Source organism: Haemaphysalis longicornis, unplaced genomic scaffold (assembly GCF_048455015.1).
Source record: "Haemaphysalis longicornis isolate Haplotype H1 unplaced genomic scaffold, Haemaphysalis longicornis Haplotype H1 scaffold_7, whole genome shotgun sequence".
NCBI classification, from domain to species: Eukaryota; Metazoa; Arthropoda; class Arachnida; order Ixodida; family Ixodidae; genus Haemaphysalis; species Haemaphysalis longicornis.
In genome coordinates this window covers 102,256,922-102,267,904 of record NW_027526422.1, presented here as the reverse complement: position 1 = coordinate 102,267,904, position 10,983 = coordinate 102,256,922, and the positions used below count along the sequence as shown (strand labels likewise).

At 43.2% G+C, this 10,983-nt stretch overlaps 1 protein-coding gene across 1 annotated transcript; it reads right to left on the bottom strand.

Moving 5' to 3' along the window:
- Window positions 1-4,567: 4,567 nt before the first annotated feature.
- On the bottom strand, window positions 4,568-9,659 carry LOC144144702 (uncharacterized). Its single transcript, XM_077676231.1, has 3 exons — window positions 8,952-9,659; window positions 7,715-7,869; window positions 4,568-5,423 (listed from the first exon to the last, which is right to left on the bottom strand). The coding sequence occupies exons 1-3, from the start codon at window positions 9,599-9,601 to the stop codon at window positions 5,281-5,283; spliced, it is 948 nt and encodes a 315-aa protein (XP_077532357.1). The 5' UTR covers window positions 9,602-9,659; the 3' UTR covers window positions 4,568-5,280.
- Window positions 9,660-10,983: the final 1,324 nt, after the last annotated feature.

Genomic DNA, 10,983 nt, shown 5'->3' with positions numbered 1-10,983 from the left:
TGTACCACTTTGCCTGTGGTCCGTGGCATGGGCGTAGAATAGGGGTTGAGTCGTTTGCCTAACACCGTGGGTCCTGGGGTGCAGTTGATAGCCGTTGCGCCCCCAGGGGGCATCTGTCAGAGTCATTGACCAATCTCCTTGAAGGCAAGTGTGACCAGTCCGAATAACATGCGGAACCTGGAACTATGAGGTGAAGAATCAGCGTTGCGCATACGCAGCATAGGTGTACAGCCCAAAGAAGGCACCAAGGCTTCTCGCAAGGACATGGACGATGAGAAGACGGACCAGGCGCTTTTCGTTCTCGTCGCCGTCCATGTCTTCTTCACTTTAAGCCTTTCTTTTCAGTATGAACCAACTCACCCAACAACACATCCTATTGCAGTAAAATATTATCAAAGAAAGCATGCGTTCGCGATCAATACCAGTAAGAAGGCTTGAAAACGTGACCTAAATATACTCGAAATACGAATTGAATGGCTCATGTGGCCTTACCTCATGTGGTGTTGGAGTGGGGTTTTGTACACACCTCCCTTTAATCTTCCCTCCCTCTGCTCAAATCTCGTTCCGGTCATACTGCTTTCTTTTTCTCTACTTCAATACACGTAGAAATGTCGGAAGATCTGCTGTACACAGCGTGGAGTGTCTCGCTTCATTGAGCACCCTATGATGCCAAGGGAATATAAGACATGCGAGATTTGTGTGCTGGTATGTGTTATGCAAATTGCCTAATAGAATAGGCAGAACTTCCCCTGAAAAAGTAAGCGCCAATGCCATCGGAATTACAAAGCTGCCGTATTTTCCCCTTGCCGTTATTTTGCTTTGGGCCTCATGAAACTACGCTATGGTGTGGACGATGGGGTTATCCTTTTCAGATAGGTTTATTAGGGGTTTAGAGAAAAGCTGTTTATGGGGGTGTCGTGATGGCTATGTCAGATTTGGTGGCAGGGTGTGTTTGCCCGAGAAGTGATGAATGTAAGGACAATGATTTGGTTGCAGAGCGTGTTTGTCCGAGAAGTGATGAATGTAAGGACAATTATTTTATAACCCGCTGACCCTACCACCGTCCGCTGGATACTCTATACCCCTCTCCAAGCGGGTGTTTTGCTTGCTCATACAGCCACTCACATCTTCACATCACTGAGAGTAGGTCCTAAGCAGCCCTCAGAAGTCCAGCGAAGGGCTGCTGACCTCTCAAGCTCTGGCGGTCGCCCCGCACCTTTGCCTGCCCCCCCCCCCCCAACACCCTTAACCATTTTTTCAAATGAATGAAAGAATGAAGAAACTCAATTAACATATAGATGGCGGCTCGGACACAAACAAACAAACACAAACAACCAAAAAACAAACAAACAAACAAAGAAGCACAGAATATATATACATAAATAACTAAATAAATACGTAAATTAAAATGTGTAAAGTGTTGTCGAAATAAAGTATTATATTTTCTCTCTCTCTCTCCATACTCACTTGAATTGATTTGAAACAAGTGGCTTCTAGGACGCTCAGTTACAAAAGTTTGCAGACTAAACAACAAAGGGTTTGTAAAGATTGAGATGCAGCGTTTACCGAACGACCGCAGCCCCAAGTATGGAGCACCAAACAAGCCAGGTTGTGAGAGAAATCTATAAATCATTCGTAAGTCGCAAATGTTTAAGGACCTCTCCCATAGTTATATTTTTTTCTCCAATGGGCCTTTCCTCTCTAATAGCTGAGACACGCGCATATAAATTTACCTACTCATAACAATGTAGCAGAGCGTTTCATATGGCTATGTACGAATTTTGTTAGATGCAATAATATTCTTCAATTTGGAACAGTGGCTCCAAGACAAACGTTTGTGCTCCCTCGACACTACGGGCTAATACTATTGCGGTTAGAATAAGTCAAAAAAGACTATTAGGGCCCTACCTTACGCGTTGTGTCATTTTTTTTTAATTTCGCGCTGCCTGTGTTCCCCACGTAAATTCCTCTTTCAAACAAAAAGCGAAAATCAAGTCATAAGCGTACACAACCTCAATGTGTTTCTCTAATTTTCTTGCAGGTGAACTTTTCTATTAACACCAATGAGCACATACATGTTTGTGTCTAACCGCTAAAAAGAGCGCCAGGGTTGATGTTTGAGGTCACAATGAGAAAACCATTACTAAACTGTTTAGGCTCAATTTCCCAGACGGCTTAGGTATTTAAATACGGCTGAATGAAAATATCCAGCGACCTGCTGCGTCTGGTGCTGAGATTGTGTCATCGGGAGCATCACGTGCTGAACAGCGTTAGAAAACAATCATCGGGACAATGCAGTATGCTTACATCTTTAAGGCGAACGCATTACCTTCTCCGCGTGATGTCTATTTTAGACTTCGTTCGGTGTGAATTAACTCGACAGGCACTCAGGGGACACTCGAAGCGACAGCTTTCCCCTAATAAGAATTCAGGGGTGGACCTGCTCTACTCGGGCGCCGTCACAATGACCTGTCACGCGATTTCACATCAGCGTCGCATGCACTTTGTTATTTGTTTTCGTCGCTGGCAACGTGGTGAAGCAACAGGCTTCTACTATGTAAACCTGGGCCCAGTTTCCTCATGACCTGAAGCGTGTTTTGTACTCTTCTCCGGCGGCCATTGTTATACTCGATCACGGCGACAGCCTAACTGCTTTTTTGTGCTTACAAAGCCCAAACAAGCGGTTAGGATTTTCGCCTTGAAGTGATTGGTAGCGCAAATTACGGCAGGAAAGATGCAATACCGGCGCGCTTGCTGTTTGATTCACTGCACCGGGTTTAGCACTGGCTGCCCGCTGCAAGGGTGATGCATTGGAGACTCAGCGCCATTTGTTTCTCGTGCTGCTCTTCTCTTTAAAGCACTGAGAAAGCACGCAGTGTTACCTTATCCCTTGACAGGCGTCCGTGTATTCTCCTACATCTAGCGGCACATGTACAGTCTCAACGGAAAAAGATTGGCACAAGTGATTCATGACTGGAGCCGAAAAATCTCGACACGTGGCGCAATCGTTGCCCAGCGCGGCGATAGCGAGAGTGGCAAGCACGTTCCATTTTCCAAGAAGGGGTGGCTGGCAGAAAGCAGCCCATCCTGCTGTCGGCCCATTCGAAAGCCCACATCTTGCATAAACGCTTGTGCATTCCTTATCGACAGACATGCCTATGCACATGATTTCTTTTTTTTTTCCAGAGCTGCCAGCTACCTTACCGGCAAATATTTTCTGGACGACGCATTGTCAAAAGCAGTGGGTGGCAGGGCTTACGTCACAGGAAAGCAAGAGTTTAAAACCAGGTGTGGTTCGAATAATTTTTATCAGAACGACACACGACATAAGTTGCAAGCAGTTTGTGGGAGTGCTTAGCGCCGACCACCCCTTCGTAAGAAAATGGAATGTGCCTTGCGCTGTCACTGTAGGAGCGCTAAATGACAATCGCGCCGCCTGCCACGATCATTCCGCTCTAGTCATGAATCACTTGTGTCAATCTTTTTCCGTTGAGACTGTACTTATGCAGACAGTTCTTATAAAATTTAGAAGTTTCAGTGCCTTGACTTTCTTCAAGTTACTTTTTTATTTACCGCAATTTATGATATAGTTGGCCGAACAGTTATCACACAGACATCAGCCTTGTCTCTGGTTCCTTCCCCTAAACCTCGTCACGGAAGGCCGGAATGATAGACCGAGCACCCTGCTTACAAGAAGTGTGGCCCGAACTGGTAGACACCTCATTGTCTACGTTTGATGCGCTGAGCCCCCGAGGACTAAAGGCCTAACGCAGGTGGAGGATTCACAGTAAAGTTTCGTCTTTCTCTCCGGTTGCTACTTGAGGAATTTTTTTGCTAGCTAGCAGTATAAGACGTACAAATGTGAAAAGACAGGTTGACGCTCCAACAAAACTTCACGTGGTGTTTGCATAAAAATGATTTCTCTGGGATTACGGAAAACAAACAGATATTTATCTCAAAAATTCATGTGATGTCTAAACAATTTTTTTTTTGCTTTTTGATCATTATTTTGACGTAAGCAAAAATGTTGTTCTCAATACATCTGCAATTAGTCCACTACATCTAGCTCAAAGTATCCTGGAAGGCTAACATCACTGAACTTCCGCTTGCTCAATCACCATATTTAAACCAGCGCAAAGAGGCACGCGCTCAAACAACGTACAAAACTAGAGGGTGGCTGTAAACGTTGGTGCAATTGCAAAGAAAGCACTTCCCTTGCAGTCAATATTGCCCTCGTGAAATAAGCAAGATCCCAAGGAGAAAAGAGGCTGACAAGTAGGGAAGCTTTGAGAATTACCAGATATATTGGAAGCAGTGAAATGCTGTAGGAGGTGGCACATGTGTAGGTACAAAGTATCATTACTTCAAATCAGAGAGTCGGCGCTTCAAGGAAATTTCAGTCGTTCGTTAGCAACTCTGCTTTTATTGAAGCATGCACGAAATAAAATTCGTCTGCAAACGCCATGCAAAGATCCAGTTTTATGACCTCGCACCAGCGTGGGGACTATAATCCGTAGCTGTCACTTATGCTGGCGAAATTCGGCGAGGTGTGGTCACGACCACGAGGAAAATTGATATGGTGAAATTTTATTTTCAACTTGTTCACTGTGAATTTAATAAACATCCGAGTACAATAGACCTTACACACAAGGATAAAGAGGTGAAGGTTGTGCGCATTTTGGACCAATAAAGTTTTCTCTAGACATCGTGCTCAAATGCTTTGAGAATAACCTCTTCGTAATATCCTGTTTGCGCAAACGTATGGTCTGTTTTCCACTTGATAATACTTTCTCATGCGGTTATGGGCTTTCAGGGTGCACTAAATGGAAGATGTTGCATATTGTGTTTAAATCGTGTCATATCATGAACGCGGCAAAGATAATTGCTAAATTTAGCGGTGAAAGTGCCCCAAACAAAACTTCATGACCTATAGGCTGCGGTGAATGATTTGCAGCCTTCTGTCATAGATGACTCGTAATGTTTCTCATTCAAGGTCACCACTGCGCATCTTGTGTGACACTAATGATATCCATCCCATGAAATTGAGGGCAGGTAATAAACTGTAAATTTATGGCTTTTGAAGCACTGTCCATGCCACCGTTTTTAATGCACGAACAATGTACAGACAACTTAATAACGAAAAAAAAGCCTGGTTCGTAGTAGAACACACTTGCCGATCAAACATTAATATACTGATATATAGGTTCAGCGAAAAAGGCCAGAGAAATTACTAATCATCTCAATGACCTGCAACAAAAACGCTGGCCCTTCTTATTGCGCTTAATTCTTGCACTGGAGATCGTTGTCTGTCAGGTCACCGATCAGCCGTCGCTTCAGGTTTTCTGGAGACGTGCATCTGCCCTGAAGTCGTTCACGAGGAAATTGAAGAAGTGGTTCAATAGTACAGCCGCAGTGGACATCGCCTGTAAAAGTAATAGATGACTATAAAAACCATTTCACGTTTAACGTTGTTTAAAAAGATCAAAAGGCGAGCAGTTTAACCTTAAACCGCGGCTGACTTCAGCGCCGATCGGAATGTACAAGAACTTTAATGGTTTTTTTCCAAACGGAAGCAAAATTCTGGCAGTAAGGTGTGCCGTATTGTGTTCAGGGAGCAAAATATACTACGTGGAAAACCTCAACGCACGCCGAGTTATCGACCTACGGGTGTTATGTGAGGTCTCCATCATAAAATTGGTATAAATATTAATTTTTCCACAAATATTACTCGTCTAAAATGCTTTTTGTACATTCATGGGCAAAGAAAAATCGAGCATTAAAATATAAACCAGAACACGCAAAATTGAAAGATCAATTTCGGGGAGCTAGCATATTGGGCGCTATTGTAATATTCGGAAAGCCATATTTCCCAACTCCCTTACTTTAGTTACGTCACGCTTCAATTTGACATGCATCCAAAGAAATCGCGCTGTTTATGTGTTGTGGTCCATATTCTTGTGCTCGCGTTTCGGTTGTCCTTGATTGTATCCATAGAAAGAATCTTGAGGTATGTGTAGACAATATTCATCGGCCGGGCAACGCATTTAATTACCTGGTGCTGCTGAACCCAGCGTCGCCAAGTAGATCTAGCAGCTTTTGCCACAGCTTCCAAAATGACAATTTTACGCCTTTTAGGGAACTAAGGCTGGCTTGATTTTTTCTGCCGGTTGCATTGTCTGTCAACTTGCTAGGCACCTTTTACATCTAGAGTGGTTTATTGTTTTCAGGCATCTAAGCGTTGGCTCCTTCACCATTCCCGGTTTGGGGCTAGTACAGTCCGATCGCTCTTCCTGTGAATAACAATCGCTCTTCCTGTGAATAACAAACTAGAACTGGGCTTTCTGTCCGAAGGTTTCTTATCTCGTGATTCTTTCTTTAGAATGCACATAAGGTCAGATGAGTCTAACAAAAGAGCCAGCCGTCATACGTTGGTAGCTTACCACCAAAGACCAACTGCCAGTCAGCGAGCCTAAGACATTTTGTAAGCTTTATTCTAACTTCTTTATCAGTACCAAATGTACTGTACTTGTTATTCCTGTGGTTTACTTCGGTACTTTTCTTTATAACGTCGCTTATGTTACTACAGGCACATGTGTTCGACGATATGTTGCTTGGAATTTTCAAGCTCGACTTCCTTTCCTCAGTCGCATGGTTATTATTGCTCTTTATACATGTTACTTTCTTTCGCCCTCAAGTGCATAAAAAGATGATGGAAGCAAGTAGGCAACTGGAGTAGAAATTGTGAATAGTAATTGCTCCGAAATGTTTTGAAGTCGGGCTTCCGGCTCACATTTGTATGCATCTACATAGTCGCGCGCGTGGGCACACCCATTGCTTTCCCTTTTCGCGGTTTTGCACTGGCAAGACAAACGCGGGGGTTTCTTTTAATCACTACGCATCCATGCTTTCGACTCGGGTATCTTTAAAAACTTTTAGCACATCTCTAAACCAGAAGGAAAAAAGATATATATGTTAAATTTAAAGCAACGAGTATTCCCACTGATCGAAAGAAACCCCATAATTACATGTCCTTTGTGTAAATATTTAACATTCATGTAAATAAATCTTTTGCTATCGTACGTTACCAAACTCTTCTAATTACCAACTTCGGGAGGTTGGTAAACAATTCCATGTGCGACCAATAAAGTACCCCCTGAGCAAAACATTTTTTATTTTTTTATTCCGATGGCGTAGAACTCAAGTTGTTGACATAGTCGTATGTCGCAATTACAAATTACGAAAACATTTTTCGGGTCACTATTCGGAAGCAGTCACTGCATCTTATTTTTTGTAACTTGTGAATTACTGCCGATTTAATAACACAAAAACGCCACCATTTGTCCTGGCAGTGACAGGCTTCCTTGGTCCCGCTTGTTTCACCACCACTAAAGCTACAAACCACCTGCAGTCATAAGCTAACCAACGGCACAAGAATGCAGGGGAGAAAAGTAATTAAAATATACCTTCTTGTTTGGTAGCAACAAATCATTTGGTAACATAAGAAGCGGGTGAAACACCGATGGGAGTGCATTTATTTATCAAGGCAATGCATTACTGCAGTATATTTGTGGGCACATTTTGCAACCTTTCTGGAGAATAAGTTGTTTTTTATTCTCGTATAAATTTTTGTAAGCGTGATTAAACACAAACCAACTGTATTAAGTAATAAAGAAAGTTCCCTCGAAAGCGAAGTTACAACGAAGCACGTACTTACCAACTACAAGGTTTGGCCTGTTAGGGTGGTCGCGAAGAACGGCAAGGGTGCTGTCGTCCCACCTAGTGATTGGGTTTGATTCGACGTGGAGGTCTTTGAGCACAGGAAACTGACCAGCGGTGAGCCCTCGGGGAATTTCACTCAGCCTGTTCTGCCTGTAAGGAACACCAAAACGTTCGTAATCTCTATCTCCTCATAGCATCCACATACACCGCCAAACAGGAGCGAAAGTTTTATAGGAGATTACAAAAACTTTCGCATAAAGATGTGTCGCCGCATGCTAGCGCTACCTGCAATTGCTGTTTTATTGTCCGTAAAACCGTGGAACCACAGAGTTAAACGTTCGACGTTGAATGGCGCAACATCGCGAAAAAAAACACGAGCATAATTTTTGTACTACAAACATAAGTGCAAATTACAGAGCATTTACTGGTAATGGAAGCTCTGGGCATGACTTAGTAACTTAGACATAATTTGAGAATGCTAGTATGACTAATACTACCCTAACAGCAGTTGCATTTTTTTACACTGCTGCAAACAAATAACAGTATTGTATCGGGAACACAACTTCCAAAATGCGGCTAAGGTATTTTTGGCTGCTTAGTCTTGGGTGGAACATCATTGCTGAACAAATGCGGGAACAGAAACGCAGAATCAGCGATATTAGTATCTCGCAGTACAAACTAGAGAAGCTTCTGGATCATTTCGTTTTCTTCATCTCTTAAATAAATGTTCACTCTGTAGTGCTTGAGAGTTTCTAAGCTCATGGAAAGAGATCGGTTGTATGGGGCATAGAACTCTCTGTAAGCTAAAGTTTCAATTGTTCAAGGTGTCAGTAGGTAAGCTGTTCAGAAAAAAAAAACTCCCGACATGCGTCCAAAATGCATTGAGTTAGTAGCAATGGCCGTTGTATTGCCATAAAAATGTTCGCAATGAAAGTATGTTATGATGTAGATAAGTAACACTGATACTCCTGTATAAAAATTCAAGCAACCTCACCACCAGGGAGTAGGCACTCGGAACTGGGACCGTGAACGTAAGCTGGATTAACGTTGGAAACTTGGGATAGCATAACAATCTAGGCATAGCAGCGCAAACGTAAGCTTGTTCTGTTTAACTTTCCTGCAAGAGTGGTAAGAATACTACTACAGATTCCTAATATAAACTTAGTGGACGCGTTGAATCTTGCGCAACGAAAATAGTGAAAAATTACTTCCAAGTGGACTTCTTTACTCACTCAAGTCTCAGGGTTGTCAACTTGGGAGCCGGGTTGGGAAGAACCGTCCATGAGAAGGTGTCGACGCCGCTCTCTGTCATCATGAACTCCTCAAGATCAGTGAAAGAAGCCAGTGCCCCATCTTCCTGCCCGGACACGTCACTTTTCATGATGAGAATCCTCTTGAGACCACGCGGAAGGGCCGCCCAGCTTCGGTCGATCCTTACAGTCTGGCCCTCAAGGCCTAATGTCTCCAAGTCGGCAACCTCTCCGAGGACGTTCCAGGACTGCGGCAAAGTGCTATTCGGCCCGAAAGTAACTTGCCTGAGCGTCGCTTTTATGGCGTCAAATGCGTTCTGGTGGTGGTCTGGATATCTACCGATGGTTACTTTTTCGAAGCTTAGGTTTCTAATAAGGAGTTGATCGAAGATGTCGTCCGGTAAGTACTCGATGTGGCTATCGGCAAGAACAAAGTACAAAGGGTCAGTGAGCTGCGGCCGAGGAATGCCAGTGCGAAGTTGAGACACGTTTGTGAAGTGTCCGCAGGTCTCAAAGAGCTCCGTACTTCCTGTGTCAAATATTTGGCAGGAAGGATCGCGTGCGCCGCATCTTGTTTGTATTAAGCAGAAAATAAAGGCGACAAAATAGAGCCCCTCTTTACGGGTGAGCATTGCAAATATGTTTACGTACAAATTTTTTACCCTTGTTTGTTCCACTACGACAAAGCAGGACTATACGCAACGCCAAGCACAACCAACAGCGCTGCATACAGGTCTAAACAACACATAGCGGTTGCCCTTATATATGCGCTTATCGCAGTGAGCAGGCGCTGAAACGAAACTTGATTCTCGTGCTTGCTCTTTTTGAAGTGTAATGTTATTTTCTTTTTGCAAGCGAAGGCAGCCTCGAGCAGCTTAGTGGGTGATAAGCAGTTATCTTCTAAACGAGTGTATGGCCATCCGCTTGAGGGCTCCTGTTTCTAAAAATGCCATTATTAACCCCAACGCTTCGTGTATCTCTATATAAACGGATTTATTATTACGTGTTGTTTGTGCAGAAAAAGATATCCAGAAATGCTAAAAAAAGAAACGGAGTAATAAAATTTTGCCCGAAATTCGTCCCATACACGTCCAACCCGGGCCTTGTAAGTTATCGTTTTTATGGTGCAGCTGAAAATAGAGAAAGTTTGCGGCACGCCTTGAAGAAAATACTGCAAGGAAACACTTGCACTACTGTAATTCAAGGAGGCAATATGAGGGTACTCTGCAGAAAAAAACTTTTTTTTTGTTTTCTACAACATGAAGTATTTCTTCGGTGTCTATAGCTCACATTTTGGAAGGCACGGAAGGGAATTCGTGAAATAATACTTATTCATAGAGCACCTGTACCTGCGCCAATACTTCCCTCAACAGAAATGTTTCGTAGTTTAAGGCGAGTCCCTGTACAACTCTTTCCCTTCGTTCTTTCTTTCTCTGCACTCTTTCTCTCTGTTGACCATCTGTCACCAGAACATCGCGTCATTTTTGCACCCGTAGACCATTCGGTAAAACCAAGCATCTTTGCAATAACCGGACTTGCGAAGACAAATTATGTGCTTGATAACAATATACTTTCTTAATGCGACCCCTAATTGTACTATTGAAGATTATGATGAGCTCAAAGCAATCCTTGCAAGCATTTCAACGCAAGGCATGCGTACAGAACCATTTTGATACGTTTTGTAAGGCATACATGCATCCAGAATAATAAAACTTCGTTATATAGATTTAGTAGGCTACGCAGAACGAGAAGTGAGAAATGAAAATCATATTAGCTCACAGAAGAGCTGTTTTTTTTTTTCTCAACAGTAATTGCATCAGTGGTTGCAATACCTTCGTCGCAGGTGGTTAGTAATTCCAGAGAGATCAATTATGCTCCATGTTCCCTCCAACAAAAACAGCAACTTCCGCAGACACGCAGCATAAGGAACGGACGCTCAGCTCGTGTCATCATGCCGTTCAGGTTTTGCACTTAGATGTGCTCACTCGATTGGTTCGTTGATAGATTACTCGCC